Genomic DNA, 18,228 nt, shown 5'->3' with positions numbered 1-18,228 from the left:
TTGAATAGATTGTTAGAGTTGACAACTTCACATTGTGAATTGTTTTTGAAAAATTACTACTAACAGTGGAATTGCTAACTTTTATAACTTTGTGTCTCTGTTGTAGACATGAGCACTGCAGCGCCTTTGGGAGGAGGAAAGGATGAAGAATCGGAGAAGAAAGATGAGATGGATGATGACACAATGTTTACCACTCTGGGTGAAGAGGATAAATCGAAGCCTTCTGTGGCTCCTCGCTGGGCCACTCGTGTATTTGCTGCCGATTGCCTGTGTCGAATTATCATGCTGTGTGAGAATGCGAATAAGGCTCACTTTGATCTGGCCATGGCCCGTTCAGCCAAACTCAGAAACCCTAAAAGTAATTAAAGGATTTGCATGTGTTTTTGTTTAACTTAACTGTAAAGAGAGATATTAAGGGTATTAGATACCCACAAAGAGAAAACTTTGTTAAAGAACAGGTAAGCTTGAGTAAGGGGAGCATTCAAACTATTAAAGGTATGCATGCAAACTATTAAAAGCAAAGAAATGTCCAGTTAAGGTATCCTCCTTTAACATGTCTTCATCACCACATATCACATTGACTAGTTTCCCTGACAGACCCCACACCTCAATAATAAGTCTCCTTACACTCTAACACAGTGGTTTTCAACCACGGGCACACGAACGCAGAAATCTTCCAGGGAGTACATCAACTCATCTAAATATTTGCCTAGTTTTACAACAGGCTATATAAAATACACTAGCAAAGTCAGTACAAACTAAAATTGCATACAGACAATGACTTGTTTATACTGCTCTATATACTATGCTCTGAAATGTAAGTACAATATTTATATTCCAATTGATTTATTTTATAATTATATGCTAAAAATGAGAAAGTAAGCAATTTTTCAGAAATAGTGTGCTGTTTCCTCACATTATATTCTTCACAGATATTCTCGCATAACCAGATACAAACTCTTTTAAAATCTAGAGACTTGAAAATAATATCTGTAGGGTTTACTTCTTTTCTGTTGATTTTTATTACTCCTTTTCAATATCACATTTTAATAAATTAAGGAAATTCATTTTTTAAAAATAATTACTTACAATATCTGGCATTAAAAACTAAGATTAGGATGTTAAGAAAAACAAATGAAGAAAAGTCCCCACAGAAATGTTACTGATTTCTGGATTATTTTCCTCTACCCCTTGCCGTCGTCACACATTTTTCTTTTACCCAGGGTCTGGAGCCAACTGTTTGGGTGCAAATGGGGTTTTGCCCCCACTTCTTTGGGACAAATAAATATTATTACCACCTGCAATACTCAGTGACTGGCTACAGTACCTGAGTTTTAGAATTGATCAGATGTTCCTTTATCAGCAGGGGTCACTGTAGGCATAGGATTGTAACAGCAATTGCATTCAAGGTTTTCTGTGGACATGAGGAACAAGTCATTAAATCTGTTTTTGCAAAATGTTCTCAAAGCAGACATGAAGTATTTTAGCATTCAGAGCAATTTTTTCTCATGACCTTTCCTTTTACTTTGATTCAAATTCATAACACTTAGTTTTTCACAACAGGCATTTCAGAAATCTGAAGTGATCATTTATATTAATAATCAAAAGAAAAGTATATTCAATGAAATAATTTTTTTCAAAATATGCAACTAATTTTTTTTTCAAGATTGGGCAAAATTTACATATTATAACATACTCTTCCTGTTAGAAATTTGTGACCAGTTACAAGTGTCTGTATATGGACATCAGTTGGATATCTTTAACTTAGTTAATGGCTTTATTATTTTTATTTTCAGATGATCTTTTAGTGCTCCATCTCTCCGACCTCATCCGTATGGCATTCATGGCTGCAACTGATCACAGCAACCAGCTGCGGATGGCTGGTCTCCAGGCACTTGAAGATATTATCAAGAAATTTGCATCAGTTCCTGAGCCAGAGTTTCCCGGTCATGTGATACTGGAGCAGTATCAGGCTAATGTGAGTCCTTCTTTATATGTTTAGGAAATCGTATATTTTTCTGTCAATATCCCAGTGTCAGTTTTGAGAACAGTTTGTAGTTTTAAATGACTTGTGAAGGAACGTTTTGTGTGTGTGTGTGAGAATGTACTGCAGACACCAATTTATTTACCCCTTCAAAATTATTTCTGCATCTCCTCTACCTTGTTTGTTATAATTTAGTACCTGGCAAAAGTTCCAAAAAATCAATAGCCACTGATCCTTGAAATCCAAATATTAGGTGAACATTTATATTTTGGCAACCGTAATGGCCATTTCTCTGGCAGAATTAGAAATTTGAAAAGAGCACTTTGATTCCATTCCAGATTGAACCGAATACATCTATTTTTCTCAGGGATTAATGAATGTGCCCCTGTTCTGTAAAGTAGGCCAGAAATCTGTGAAAGCACAGGAATGGAAGTTGAGATCTGAGCTTATTATTCCTGGATACCATTGACTTGTTGTGTGAGGTTGATTAAGTCCCTCAAACCCTGTGCCTCAATTTCTTCATTCTTAAAATGATATTGAGCCCCTACTTCACAGGAGTGTTGTGAGAGTTTAAAGGAGACAGCCAATATAAAAACCATTTTCGGTTGGAATTAGTTAGTTATGACAATAGTGGGTTACCCCTAAAATTACTGTAACTGGAAGAGATTACATTTTTCCTCTGTTTTTTCTGTTTGTTTACTTTGTGCATTTGATAACACTTTGCTTATATAGTCAATTTCACTATTGGTCCTGATCCTGCAAATATTTACACACATCTTGTCTCATTGACTTTAGTGCAAAATTTAAGCACATATGTAAATGTTTGCCGGATCAGGATTTCAGTTGGTCAGTTTCCCCGGTTTTTGTTTCTATAAAGCGGTTTACGATCTTTAGATGAAGGGAGATATGTATGTGCAAAGTATGCAATTATTCTGATTCCTGTCTTTATGGTTTTATTTTGTTAAAAGAATACCGTTTGCTGCATGACTGATTTCATGTTGTTTTGGAGACCTTAACTTTTGAAGTTATTGTGTGTTTGATTTCACAATCTTATGGCATAAGGCAGGTGTGGCCAACCTGAGCCCGAGAAGGAGCCAGAATTTACCAATGTACATTGCCGATCAGCTCCTCCCCCACCCTCCCTGCACCTCCTGGTCAGCTATTTCGTGGTGTGCAGGAGACTCTGGGGGGGAGGAGGAGGAGCGAGGGCATGGCAGGCTATGGGGAGGGGGCGGGAAGGAGTGGAGTGGGGGCAGGACCTGTGGCAGAGCCAGGGGTTGAGCAGTGAACACCCCCTGGCCCATTGGAAAGTTGGCACCTGTTGCTCCAGCTCCGGAGTCAGTGCCTATACAAGGAGCCGCTTATTAACTTCTGAAGAGCCACGTGTGGCTCCGGAGCCACAGGTTGGCCACCCCTGGCATAAGGTATAAAACTGAGCCCTACTTAGAGTCTACCAATCTTGACTTGAACGCATATTTTGCTGATATGTACAAAATATGGAATATAAAATCTCCAATTTATAATTAAACTTAATTAACTGGTCCATTTCATCCCCTTCTGTGGAAGAACCAATGGGAATGGAATTAGAAGTGACAGGACACTCGATTCTAATTTATATAGAATTGTCTCTTTGAATGGGAGGGATTATCTGGTCAGAGAAGTAGAGAGGCAGTGCAGCTTCCTAATTCTGTAATTCCTGGGAAATCTGTTGCAGGAGAAGGCTAACTGTTGAGGCAGGGGTCTCTGCTGGCTTCTTCCCACCTGACAGAACAACTCCAACAGGGACTGGAGCAACTGTAGTGGAAGTCTCATGACTATGCTGGTTTCAACAACTGTACATTTGGCTTTGCTTTGTGCTCCCTAAATAAGTCCCATGCGTGCTTCACTCAGCAGCTCTTCTGCACTTTTGACTTTCTCGTCTGTCCTGTTCACTCCTTCATTCTTCCTCTAGTCCATTGGTTCTCAAACTTTTTGTATTGGTGACCCCTTTCATACAGCCTCTGAGTGCGACCCCGGTCCCTATAAATTAAACTCTGGGTTTTTTAATTTAATTTAACAGGGGCTGGAGGCTGACAGTCCCCCAAGCGTAGCTGGGCTCGGGGCTATCAGCCCATGACCCCATGTAACCACCTTGCGACCACCAGTTTGAGAACCCCTTCTCTATTCTATTCTGCTCAGGCTCTTGTCAAAAACTTTGAAAGACAGGATTGACACGATCTGTCAGGGAATTATCAACTCTCCTCTTCAACTTTGTCCTCCTTCACTCCAGTCTTTGACTTGGAGCTCTCCGTCTTTCTGTCTGCCTATAACCCCTACTCCTGTCCCTTAGACCCAGTCCCTCTTGCTTCAGGGTCTCCCTTGGTCTTGCACGCTCTCTCTCTCTCTCTCTCTCTCTCTCTCTCTCTCTCTCTCAACACCAACCTGCCCCCCTATCTTCAACCCCTCTTTGATCTCTTGCTGATTTCCCACATTGCTTCCCCTATCCTGAAGAGCCCTGCCATTGGCTCCGGCTATCTTTTCACCTACCCTCTCATTTCATGTACCTAGAATCTCCCTGATAGTGCTGTTCGTTTTGGTTTATTTGTCTCCCCTCCTCCCCCCACTTTTGCTCAATCCATTTCCATCTACCTTCTGCTTTCTTCACTTCAGTGAAACTGCAATCACAAAGATTACCAGAGACCTGTTGATACCCAAATACAAGGAATTACTCTCTGACGATACTTGTCTCAGAGTTCTAAGGTTTGATTCCAGTTGGTCAATTTAATAACACACCTCCTGAGCTGCTTAGTTATCCTCCCTGCTCTATTGTTCTGTTTCATTGGGATTTCAACCAGCTCTTCAGCTCTGGAGCATCTAGAATCTCATGATGCTTTACTACTTAGCCTTTTCCCCATAACTTTTTGCAAGTGCTCCATTGTTGGTATTCATTGCTCTGCTCCTTTAAAAAGAAAACAAAATTCAGTTGTGGTACACCAGCTCCTGCCAGAATGAAGTGTAATTAATTCTTTTAAGTCTTTGCGTCTCCTTCTTCCATTCCTGATTGGGATGTTTTCGTACTCCTTGAGACCTTTCTTCCTGAGGATAGTGCTGAGTTGTCAGTGCATCCAGAGCTTTGAGTCCACTTATCCTTCTCCAGCATTCAGAATACCTACTGTGCTCTGGCCCAAGTTCTGCCTCCATATTGATGTATCCTGTATTTTATGCCCACCTTCTCCCATTCCACTGAGACCATTGTTTTCACTCTCAACCTCCAAGTCTACATTACCAGTCAAAGCAGTTCTCTGGCACATCAAACTCTGAGATGACTTTTGCTGTATTTGTGTGCGTGTGTTCTGTTCTCTCTGCCTTTCCTTCTCAAAACAGAAGTGTCTCAGTGACTATAAATGTTCAGAATTCAGTTGAATAATGTCCCTGATAGATTGCACAATTCATGCTGTGCCTGAGAAAGACTCCTGATTGTCTCAGCCTGTGAGATTTGCTCACGGATGTTGCCATGAACAATCCTGTCCCAGAAAAAATGCCTGAAAGTCCCCTGGTCCTCGCCATAATTCCTGTCAATTCAGTGCAAATCGAGCTATGAAAATCTCAAAAGGTTCAAACTGTCTTGAGGAAACATGAGTTGAGACTCCATGCAATGTCTCTGAGGGAATGCAGGGCTCTGCAGAAGTGTATCCAAATTATGGGGAGATACTACCACAGCCCGGTGCCTCAGCACTGTTTCAAACTGCATGTTAGGTGCTTTCAGTGACGCCCTTTGAAACTTTTTAGTATCAAACTTTCCCAACCAAGGGATCACTTCTTTTGGAACACTGACTTCATTCAGAGTATCTCCCAGCTTCAGGCTTACTCTGCCCTTAACTGCTGGGCTCAGCTATCTCAGGCTACGGGTTCCACCAATCCTTATGTGTAGTGTTGGTAGCCACAGAACCTTAGAAACAGCAGTAGTTGACCAAGTATAGGCTGTAAGCTCCCCACTACCAGGGACCTGTTTAAACTATGTGTAAAGAACCGTGGACATCTACAATGGTTGCACTTAAATTATTTTCTCTTTTGAAAGATCCTATTGGTTTGATAGATAATTAGAGTTAAAATGAGGAATACCAATAGCAATGGTAATATCTCTCAAATGGTAGATGGTTTTTAAGTGCATCTATAGAAAGACAATGAAAATAGTAACAGGGCAGATAGCTGTAGCTGTTATGGGAATATCTCCATGATAATTAATAGCAATTTCATGATTCAGCATTTCTGATGTGAACGATTCTCAATAATATGAGAGGACACAATGTTTGTATGTGACAAAGATAAATGTGGTTCAAAAAGGAGATGCTCTTTGTAGGGAGGAGCGGGTGAAAGGTGCAGTACAAAAGTTGTTATTTTTAAAGGCATAGTATTATAAATTTCTATAGGCAACAAAAAACAATGATAACTGTTGATGGAGTTTTGATGCCAAATCCAGTGCTCTGTTATGCTCTATACATTTTGTGTGTGTTTGTAAGCCTCATTTAAGCTGATTATTTTTCTTTTTATGTAGGTTGGAGCTGCTCTAAGACCAGCTTTTTCCCAAGATACTCCTTCTGACATAACAGCAAAAGCCTGCCAGGTACAGAGAAAACTATTAAGACTATGTAGTAAAAACTTGACATATTTCAAAAGTATGTGTGTGTGATTTTTTTTCTTGTTTTTAGAAAATAGTGAGAAAGGAAAAATAGTAGTAAATATCCCCAGTACTGGAAAATTTTGAAACTTATGATGTAACTTTATTTATTAGGAGCATTGAAAGAGGCTCCTGATAATATATTTTGTTGTTCAGTAGTGCAGAAATCCTTTGGGGCATTACATTAAGAAATCTTTTTATTTTGCCTTTCTGCAACCAGTAGTAAATAGCTACATGTAAATACTGGTTTGTAACTTAATTGATCTCTGTTTTTAAATGAAGGGTCCTGGTCCATTTCTAGGGCTAGTAGGCACTTCGACAATTCTCTGCTACTAACCATAATTGAAAATGGGACTTGCATATAGTGTTGTTTTGTTTTGGTTGTTGTGAGGCTAACAGATCTGCTGAGAAATAGGTATCTTTAATCTGATCAAATAATTTGAGGTAATGGTGATTTACCATTGAATATAGGGCTTAAACTCAGGTTGTGGATCTCTGGTATCAGAATCTAATTCTGATACCATGTGTACCTATGTCCATTTCACCCTATTGAAAGTTTCTTCTGCATTCAGTGCTAGGATGAGGAAATTAGTTTGCAGGGTTAGATGACTGCTAATAAGCCAGCACCAAAACATCCAAATCAAATGGGACTCAAATAGGGGAGACAAGGTTTGGACAGTAAAAAGAGCTTTAAATGTTTTCACACAAACTCTGCAAATTAATTTCATCCAAGTGAGATGAGCCTATATGAGCTGCATTGAACTGTGTTTTTTGCTTTCTTTTGATAATACTGCAATGGGGTTGCTATTTGCTAGGGAGGAGGAAGATGGCCTTTGGTTAGCATTTGTGTTTCAGTTCCCTCTAATGGCTTGTGAATTTGTTACAAGTAGGTTTTATAGAAGTCTTCCCTATGCCTGTCGAAGCCAGGGAGCTTGTGTTGGTAGAATGAGCCCCATTGCCACCCTAGAATTTGACCAGCAAGTATAACTGGTCTGGAAAACTTAAAAGAAACACAGAAAATAAATTGACAATTTTTTTGTGTGGAGAATGTTTTTTTTTTTTTTTTATTTTTATTTATTTTTTTTTTTTTAACCAGTTGCACCAGAAAGCTATGAGAGAGACACATTTCTTTTAAACTTGAGCCCCATGAATCTACCTCTTCCCCCTTCCCTGCCCAACAGTCCCCACTAGGATTAAAGAATTGCCATTGTCCAGGGGAAAATGTTGTAACCTGTCCGTATTGAGGGAAGGAGATACACAAAATTCTTCCACTGCCTTCCCTCCAGGTGTGAGGGGAATCTGCTACTGCTGCTTACAATGGAGTGGGTTAAGATTCTACTGTGCCTACCTCTCATGTTCATATGTGTGTGAATATTCTGCTGTCACCTCCTCTATATGACATAGAGGTATAAAAATTACACTTGTTAGTCTCTAAATTTGTTAGTCTCTAAGGTGCCACAAGTCCTCCTGTTCTTCTTTTTGCGGATACTCTGAAACCAAAAATTACACTGTAACACGGCCCTTGCAGAGGAGTGGAAGATTCCATTACTTGGGAAGAAGCATAGCGACATCTGTTCCCTACAACTTGTCTGGGGAACCTGTTGAGGTGCAGATGTTGTTGGGGAGAGGAGGAATTTAGGTGCCTTTTGACTCAGTAATAAAGGTGAGGGAAAACTGCTTTCCCATTGGGGAAAAATGGGAAAGGTGGCATTGGGTGTCATAAAGAGATAATGTGTCTCCCATGGGAGACACATTATCAGTATGCAGGAATACTGGAAAATACCCCCAGTTCACAGTTCTTCTCTCCAGGAAAGGAGTTGGGGGAAGGTGCATTATTCAGCTTAGTTTAGACAAAGCTAATAATTGTAATAAGGCCTGTCACAGACATTATCCCCACTGGAAATCTTTAACTTTACGGAACCCCTATAAATTGGCTCCTTTCTGTGGTGTTACAGCTTCGAGGGTGTGATTGTATTTAAGAGGATGATTGCTGGGGTATAGTGCTGAACAGGTGGTCTACATGATGTCTGAATCTTAAGGATCTGTTTAATTAAAAAAAAAAAACCCACTCATAGTTCCAAAAAATGTTTTATTGACTTTTTTAGGACATGGTTTTGGGAAAAAAACTTTTACAGACATGGTAACATATGGATAAATGGACCCTTTTTAAAAAGTAACTTGAAACAGGAAAGAAGTTGTTAGTGTGCTTTAAAGCCCCTCTTATTCTGGTGATTTTTGGGGACATTTAGTATGTAATTTTACAATTGCTAGATTAAAAAAAAAAGTTGTTTATAGGTTACTTTTAAAAGGGCTAGTATCCAGTACACAATTCAAAACAAATGTAATGAAAAAAATTGTATTTTGCGTGATTAGGCTGACATACTCAAAAACAGAGTAAAAATGTTATTGTTTCTACTAGTTACTGTGGTTCATAAATAAACACAAACATCTCTGCATAATATTGCATGGCATACTTTACAGGTATCTACATTATAAATTGCAGATGCCATGAGCTCTGCAAACATCATCTTATGCTCGTAACTACTGACTTAAGCCGGTCTAGAGTATCATGAAAAGGAAAAACTTAGCTAGGCTGTTGTTTGTCAAAGGGGGCTATTAGGATATGTTACAGAAAGATTTTAACCTGGCATAAAAATCTGTTCTTGCTTGAGCAGGTATCATTGTGCATGATTTCTTCCAAAAAACCCTTTGAGAATGATTTTAAATGTTCTTGCTTAGGTATGTAGCACATGGATAGGAAGTGAGGTTGTAAGTGACCTGAATGATCTTCGCCGAGTTCACAATCTCCTTGTCTCCTCCCTGGACAAAGTGCAAGCGGGAAAAAAGGGGTCTTCCAGTCAGCTTTACCGAGAGAGTGCCACGACTATGGAAAAACTGGCAGTCCTGAAAGCCTGGGCTGAGGTAAACATTCAGCATTAATATTTACCTTATACCTCAGATTAGTTACTGTAGCATAGCTGCAACGTCTCATCCTTTTAGCCAGCTGGCCGGCCAGCCAGCCCCAAACCTTCTATCTTTTCCAGCTACTCTGACTTCCTCCCACCCTCTCCAGGCTTTTGGTTCTCCATGTCTGTCTCTGGAGTGCTTCATCTTCTCTCTATCTAACTTGTCCACATTTGTCACATTGCTTCTATTCTCTCTCCTCCCCACGACTGCCCCACAGCTCCACCTTTCCTCCATCCCACCCATTGTGCACACTCCAGAATTTCTAGACTCTGTCAAATGTTAATTTCCTTCCCATGCCCTTGCCTGTTAAAATTCAAGGATGAGCTGGTTAAATCAAAGCATAGCTAATTAGTAGGGCCCTACCAAATTCAAGGCCATGAAAAAAGCATCAAATCTGTGAAATCTGGTCCCCCCCCTCACCCCTGTGAAATCTGGCCTTTTGTGTGCTTTTACCCTATACTATACAGATTTCATGGGGGAGACCGGCATTTCTCAAACTGGGGGTCGTGACCCAAAAGGGAGTTGCAGGGGGGTTGCAAGGTTATTTTAGGGGGGGTCGTGGTATGGCCACCCTTACTTCTGTTCTGTCTTCAGAGCTGAGCGGCAGCTGTTGGCCAGGCACCCAGCTCTGAAGGTAGCGCCCCGCCAGCAGCAGTCCAGAAGTAAGAGAGGCAGTACCATACCATGCCCAGTCCTGGTGCAAGGAAATTTCGCGCCCTAGGCTAAACTTCCACCTTGCGCCCCCAGCCCTGCGGCAGCTCCCCACCCCCCCTCCACCTTGAGGCCCCCCCCCCCCCCCCCGCGGCAGCTCCCCCCCTGCTCTGAGGCCCCCCCCCCCCCCCCAGTCCGGGGAGCTGTGCGGCAGCTCCCCCCCACGCCCTGAAGCACCCCCCCCTGCGGCAACCCCCCGGGCTGCCTGCCGGCGGCTCAGATTCCCTCTCCCTCCCAGCGCAATGGCCGCTGTAAAAAAAAAATGGGGGCGCCGCTTTTTGGCGCCCCCAAATCTTAGCGCCCTAGGCAACCACCTAATTGTCCTAAATGGTAGCACCGGCCCTGACCATGCCACACTTACTTCTGTGCTGCTGCTTTCAGAGCTGGGCGGGCGGAGAGTGGCGGCTGCTGACTAAGAGCCCAGCTCTGCGGGCAGCAGTGCAGAAGTAAGGGTGACAATACAATACCACGCCATCCTCACTTCTGCACTGCTGCTGGCAGCAGGGCTTCCTTCAGAGCTGGGATCCTGGCCAGCAGCTGCCACTCTCCAGCTGCCCAACTTTGAAGGCAGCGCTGCCACCAGCAGCAGCACAGAAGTAAGGGTAGCAGTACTGCAACCCCCTCTGCAGTAACCTTGTGACCACCCCACAACTCCTTTTTGGGTCAGGACCTTTACAATCACAATAGCGGGAAATTTCAGATTTAAATAGCTGAAATCATGAAATTTATGATTTTTAAAATCCGATGACCATAAAATTGACCAAAATGGAACGTGAATTTGGTAGGGCCCTACTAATTTGCCAGGAATTCCCCAAACAGGGAATAATAAACTACGGGGCTACTGAAGTCATTATTTGGGAATGTAAGATACCAAGGAACATACAAGTATCTAAAAATTATGGATTTCACAAATAACATTGTGTATGGTAATTAATTAGGATGTCCATATGGGTTAAATTAAAAGGGACTTGAAAGAGAAACTATCTGAATGTTTGGCTAAGCATTATGAACTGTCATTCTAGCAGTGTGAATAGTTTAATGAAGTTGTAGAAAAATGGCTTCATTTTCAGAAGGGCTGAGTTCCCACAGCTATGACTGAAGTTGATAAGAGCAGAGGGAGTCTAGTAACTCTGAAAATCAGGCCAAAAATTAATATAGGAGTCAGATGAGATAGTGAGCATAAGAAATTATTGGACAGAAAATATTCTTAAAATTTAAATACTGTGCTGCAAGACAGTCTAAATGATGAAATATTGTTATAAAAATGTTCGGGTTTAATTTAACATTTTTATCTGTATTTTTAATGGTGATGATGCTCTTTTTGTTGGCTGGAACTACTGTATTGTGAATAACCTTTTAAATGTGGGTGTATTTAATGAGCATGTGTGATGTGAAAGCTATTACAGAGGACCCTGAATATGGTGTGCCAAATGGAACACAGATTGGTCCAGGTCTTTCTAAAGCTTTTCTGAAACCATTTGCACTATACATTTTATAATGCAAAAATAAAAGTACTGATTAAAGAGTCTGCTTTGTGTGAACTTTGCTATACATGCCATTGTGCATTGTTTTATAAAGTGTTACTTTACTGAATAGAAGTAGTGAATAGTGTTTTGAAGAAGCTGAGCACAAGCAGGTCTTTGTTTTCTCTATTGCATTAACATACTGTAGTTCTCTTGCATTTAATTTCCTTGGAAGTTATTTTGAGAAAATAAGGAAAGTATTAGCACTTCAGCTCTGTAGTGTTAAGCTATTTTCAGCTTTCATCTGAAGCAAAGCATCTGTTGTGTGGGGACATTTATGTCTGCTATATTTCTTTTCTAAAAACACTGCTTTTTGTTCCTATTGCAAATCTTTCCCCCCAATTTTTCTCCTTATTTGCGTAAATGTGTCCTTGTGTAAGTGCTTTAAAATTTTCCCTCAGCCTCTCCATGTTGGGTACCACAGATACCAATTTACAGACCCTTTAAAGAACACTACACAATCAAAAAAAAAAAGAACACTTATTCACAAGGCCTGAGCTACACACAGAAAGTGACCTGAATGAAACTAAACTGATTTTATTCCTTCCTAAACTGATTTAAGAGTAAACCCACAAGTGAGTTGCACTGATGTAACTAAACTGATTCCTAAATAGATTTAATTTATTTAAATTGGTGCATTTTCTGTGAGAAGAGCCCTAACTGGCACTCTTCAGGTTAAAGTGTTAGTAGCCAGATTGGCTACTGTGCTGTGAATGTTAGCAACAAACTCAGATTTAACTTGGAAATATAGACTGATAAAACCTAATAGCTTTTTCATTTTTCCTATCTTTATTTCCATCTATTGCATAGCATAAAATCTTCCAGTATGATATTTTGCAGTATTTTTGCAGTATTTTCAGATTGTCAAAAAATGTAAAACTTTTCATGATATTCCATAACAGCTAAAATAAAGGTCATTTACAAGTGCAATTTGTCATTTTATTGAAAGAAGGCTTTTTTCTTTTTCTTTTTAGAATTTTAAAGCAAAAATTTTGTATCTGTTTTTATAGGTATATGTTGTAGCTATGAAAATTAAAAAGGAAGCAGAGACCAAACCAAAGCGAGCAATAAAGAATACAGATGATGAGGAGGAGGATTTTGGTACTGTAGATGAGCTACCTCCAGACAGTTTGATAACACTTGTACAACCTGAACTGCCTATTCTGAGTCGCCTTTGGCTAGCTGCGTTGAAAGACTATGCTCTTTTGACTTTACCAGCTGAATTTGCTAGTCAGCTTCCACCAGATGGTAAGCACAGCAATTCATTTTTTTTATGATTATGAAAGACAAAATGAACATCTTGGTAAGGAATTGTTGGAGGAATTTTGAATTTCTTCTATAAATTACTTGCTTCCCAAATTAGTTTTGCATTTACAGAAACTCTAACATAACTTTAACACTTGGATGTATACCTTTTTCATTATGTATAGACAGAAATCCTAAGGCTGAAGTAAATGTTTTGTGTGGTGGTATAAAGTTTCATGAGCGTGCATTTGAGATGACCTATTACTGCTGTGTGGTGAAACGACAACTGAGTTTTGTATGTCATCCCAAACATCTTTTATTTCATTTATGCCTCTGTTTTTTCAGAAAAGTTACTTTAGAAAAATGTACAGCAATTGAGAATGTCTTTTGGTGCTATATTTCATATCACTTTGTCTCTAGAGTCAGATTGTGTTAGGTGCCGTGTTCAGTCTTTGAAGTGACTGGAGTAGAACAAATGTTAAAATATCTACTACCTATAATAACTGTTCTATAAATGGGATGAAATAATGTAAAATTAGTGATTAACTAACTCATAAAACTATATCTCAATCATAACATTGCATTTTCACTAAAGTTCTGAAACTTCACCATTGTTGCTAATGGGAACTTTGACATTGACTTGAATGAGTGCAGGATCATGCCCAAAGAAAATCAAGTGAAGTTTCTACATTCTGTTCAGAAACAAATCCAACATATTTAACTTGAATTTCAAACTTAGTCATAGTTTTCTCTGGCATTTCAGTGACACAGATCAAGTTTTGTTAGCATTCATTGCAATTCTTATTTCCACAGAGCACTATAGCAACAGTAAAATACACAAAGATTTTCTAAGTATAATTCATTCTAAAATTGCTCACTCTAAATTGAATGAAACAAGTCTTTGAAATATATTTAATTCCCAAAGTCTCCCCATAACTTATAATTTACACTATCCTTTTCTCTGATTATAGTTTATATCAAATATAAAGTACACATTTTTGAAACACGATTAGTCATTTCCAGGATTACCTAAGTCCATGTCTAGGGTTATCTAAAATAAAGTTTTCTGATTTTTCAAAGGTACTGAGTATTTGTAGCTTTCATAGACTTGTGGGAGTTGTGAATGCTCAGCATTTCTGAAAACCAGGCAGTTTTATTTTAGATGACTAGACATGGATTTAGCTGCCTAAAGGTAGTCAAACATGTTTTGAAATTTTAGCCTAAATTCGTACTTTAGAATAATAAAAACATAAAAATACACTGAAAATATTAATGACTGAGAATTAAAATAGATGAGAATACATTAGTAAACAATGTCTGAGAACTGAATAATAGATTATAATACATGCATCAACAATAATATAAATGATCACATTCTGATTATTTTAATAATAGTAGACATACCCCAGTCCTGCAAACACTTGCATGCATTTAACTTTACAGATGTGAGTAAATTAATTGAAGTCAATGCGTCAACTTGTGCTTAAAGTTAAGCATAGGCAGGTTTGCAGGATTGAGGGTCTTTTAGACTGAGTGGCATATATTGTATTTTACCGAACACATGAAGAAACAAGGTCCCTGCTTTGAAAAGCTCACAGTCCAACTCAGAAAAATACTGATATATACATGCAACACTGGTTCAAATGTAAGAAAGCTTGGGGCCACTGGTGAGGAAATCAATAAAATGTTGTATTCTAATCCATGGAAGGCTGTAATATATCCATAGAACTACAGTGTACTATAACATTTTAAACAGCTGAACCAGGTTAAGGTTCCATTGAAAAGATTTAGTTGGATTTTAATAACTTTGCAAATTAATTATAAATTAATGAGAGTTTATATGACGAATGTAACAGATTTTTCAAACGTTTAGGTGTTTGTTTTTAAGCTGTTTGTAATTGGGACATAATTAAGAAATCTTTCCTTTTTTTTTCTTAAATAAGGAAAAGAGAGACTCAGATATAGAGCCAGTACTTGGCTTTTTATGGCTAAGGTTTCTAGGGTGGCTAATATTTCTTTTGTTTTGCTGATATTTCTTGGATTGCATTGTATCCTCCTGGTCCTTTGTCTTTCTTTTTGTCAGTTTCTGGGGTCTTTGTGGATTTCCCTCAGTCCTATGCAGCATAGAAAAAAGTTAGGACAGGGAGGAAATTTAGTCTCACTTTATCATCTACTAGCAAAAAATATATCAAAGAACAGGAAGTGGTATGGGGACAGCCATAATGATACAGATGCCTGCTAGTCCTGTTGACATGGAGAATTGTGCTGCAGGTAGCAGTAACAATGATCAAATTTGAATATCTACATCAGTAAATGTACCCTATAAATGTATACTTACAATATACGCCCTCTCACACACACATGTACTTTGTATGCTAATTTAACAGGTGGAGCATTTTACACTCCAGAGACAATTGATACAGCTAGACTGCACTACCGGAACTCTTGGGCTCCAATCCTACATGCAGTGGCACTCTGGCTAAACAGTGCAGGATTTAATGCTTCTGAGTCACCAGAAGAAGCAGCTGCAGCAATGCCTAATTCACAGAAACGTGCCTCGTCCATCATGTTAAACCAGGCACCTGGAACACCACCTACCACTAAATCTTTGCCAGAGATAAACAAAGATAGAATGCACTTGATTTTAGGTAAGAGCTTTATGATATCATATTTCAAAGTTTAATACCACAGTGTGGTTGCATTAAAAGGACACCATCATCTTGAAATCTAGCCAGTTTAAAATGGACCATATGTCCATCCCAACACTTACAGCCTGGCAACCCATCTCTCCAAAATGATTTTTATAGCTGTGAAAAACACTGCTCCATGTCCTTTTAATGAAATCTTCCAGATTAGTTTTATATCTGATTTTTACATTATGTTTAAAAATAAGTCATTAGATATCTACATATCGTGTATTTATTACAGTTCAGATGATACAAATTATGTTCTCTAGACATGTGTTCTTTCTATAATTTTAGAATCATGAGCTAGATTATGCTGCAGCCCCTGGCTTGAAGTGGTTTCCACCATATACAGGGTTTACAGTTTGATTCAGTGGCTCTCAGCAGCCTCCTCCCCCCTAAAAATTGTTCCAGCACTCCTGATTATACCTCCTGATCAGATCATAATTCAGTAAAGACCTGTGTGACATTGGCCAGGTCACTTGGTCTATGCTGTGCCTCAGTTCGTCATGTGTGGAATTGGGGATAGTACTATACTTCCTACTTCACAGGGGTATTGTAAGGAAAGCATCCGTTAGTAATTGAGGCATTCAGGTACTATAGTGATGGGGGCTATGGAAATGTCTAGGTGTATAGATTTGTAGAATTTGGAATATATGCCCATGCAGTACACTCTGTCAGTGGCTCTCAAACTTTTTTACTCGTGACCCCTTTCACATAGCAAGCCTCTTAGTGTGACCCCCCCCCTTATAAATTAAAAACACTTTTTTATATATTTAATACTATTCTAAATGCTGGAGGCAAAGCGGGGTTTGGGGTGGAGGCTGGCAGCTTGTGACACCCCATGTAATAACCTCGCAACCCCCTGAGGGTCCCGACCCCCAGTTTGAGAACCCCTGCTCTATGTTTATCTGTGTATATCTTTCAGTAGTTTTTGATCCATGCTATACAAATAACTAGTAAAACAGTGTTGCACTGACAGTCGTATAATTAATTCTGAGACTTTTGTACAATAAACTCAGAGACATATTATTTGTTAAAAGATAAATGTTGTTTTTTCTTTCTTTAAATAGTGGCAGTTCTTTATAGAGATTGCATGTGAAAGTACTGTAATTGGAGTATTTGAATTTTAAACATTTGTAATAATAATACAAATGTTTGTTGAAGAATTGTGTTGTATATCTAGGTCATACTCGAAAATAAAATCTCTTCTATTGCAGTTTATTTTTTCCAGTTAAAATATTGTAGTATAAAGAAACTGAAAAAGAGTTAAAAGTGGCAGATTTTAATGTATAGATTTGCAAAAGCAAATGACAAAAATTAGTTTCCTTTCAAGATCTATAGGTTAGTGACCATGATTTACTATTTACTGTCTCAATCTTGGTTTTACTGGAAAAAAGTGACTGACTGGTTTGACATTTTTAACACAAAGAATATCTCTCAGTGGCAAAAATAAAACATGAGTATAACTTTTGTGTTTTAAAAAACCCTCAAACAAACCCAATTTCTGCATCATTTAAATACTTAAATATGTTATAAAACAACTCTCATCATATTGGTATAGAAATGAGATTTTGTGTGTTTCTTTTCAGGTGTTAGTATACAATTCCTCTGTTCCCCCAGGCCTGAGGAGCCTGTTGAACATGTCACGTCTTGTTTACAGGCACTGCATACTTTACTGGATTCCCCTTGTGCTAGAATTCATATTGCAGAGGATCAGGTACAGTACATAGGCCTAATAATATGTTACTGATGTTGGAATCTCAGTGGCTTATTCTGTTTTTAGATGCGTGTGTGTGTGTGTGTGTGTGTGTGTGTGTGTAAATGTTCAGTGATTAATCTGTATTCTGTTTACTTCCGCATCCCTGAAAATTAGAGCTGGCCCAAAACTAGGGGGAAAACACATTACTGAAATAGGCAAATTCAAAGTGTTTTTGTTGTTTATCATAATGATCCAATTTTTTCTTTTTCTGTAGATGTAAAAAAAATTGGTTATTACCTTAAATTTTCAGCAATGATTTTTTTTAAAACTGACCTATTAAAGTTGCAAATAGAAAACAACAATAACAGAAAAGCTCCAACGTTTTGCAAAATACAAAATGTGCTACATTTTTTTCATTTAAATTTTTTTTTCTTAAATTTCCAAAAGTAGGCAGTTTAGAAATGTTTTTTCAAAAGTTCCATTTTTGAATGAAGAACAGATTTCAATGAAAAATAATAGCAGTCAAAAAATTGTGAGCAGCTCTACTGGAAATATTCTTCACTCATTATGTTCAATATCTAACATACTAGATTCTCCTAGGGAGAGATATGAATTCTAAATCCAAGAAGGAAAACGTTATAAACATAGCAGAAATATATTGCTATATCTTGGAGGTTAGGAGATCTATTCAATTTGCCATGATGATTTGGTGTAGGAATAAGTGGGATCTGCAAAAAGCTTTTCCATTTTAATTG

General features: G+C 38.6%; 1 protein-coding gene across 6 annotated transcripts in view; it reads left to right on the top strand.

The window, feature by feature from the left end:
* The window catches only part of HEATR5B (HEAT repeat containing 5B), an 87,226-nt gene that overhangs the window by 52,888 nt on the left and 16,110 nt on the right, over window positions 1-18,228 (top strand). For all 6 annotated transcript variants that reach the window (XM_005296259.5, XM_005296258.5, XM_065590528.1 and 3 more), the window contains 7 exons: window positions 107-358; window positions 1,797-1,978; window positions 6,519-6,587; window positions 9,381-9,563; window positions 12,853-13,090; window positions 15,475-15,735; window positions 17,364-17,491. In XM_005296259.5, the coding sequence (XP_005296316.2) occupies window positions 107-358; window positions 1,797-1,978; window positions 6,519-6,587; window positions 9,381-9,563; window positions 12,853-13,090; window positions 15,475-15,735; window positions 17,364-17,491 (1,313 nt within the window). The remainder of the gene's footprint in view (window positions 1-106; window positions 359-1,796; window positions 1,979-6,518; window positions 6,588-9,380; window positions 9,564-12,852; window positions 13,091-15,474; window positions 15,736-17,363; window positions 17,492-18,228) is intronic.

This window comes from Chrysemys picta, chromosome 3 (assembly GCF_011386835.1).
Source record: "Chrysemys picta bellii isolate R12L10 chromosome 3, ASM1138683v2, whole genome shotgun sequence".
NCBI classification, from domain to species: domain Eukaryota; kingdom Metazoa; phylum Chordata; order Testudines; family Emydidae; genus Chrysemys; species Chrysemys picta.
Note: the sequence above shows the minus strand (reverse complement) of the source record. Positions and strands in the feature narration are given on the sequence as shown.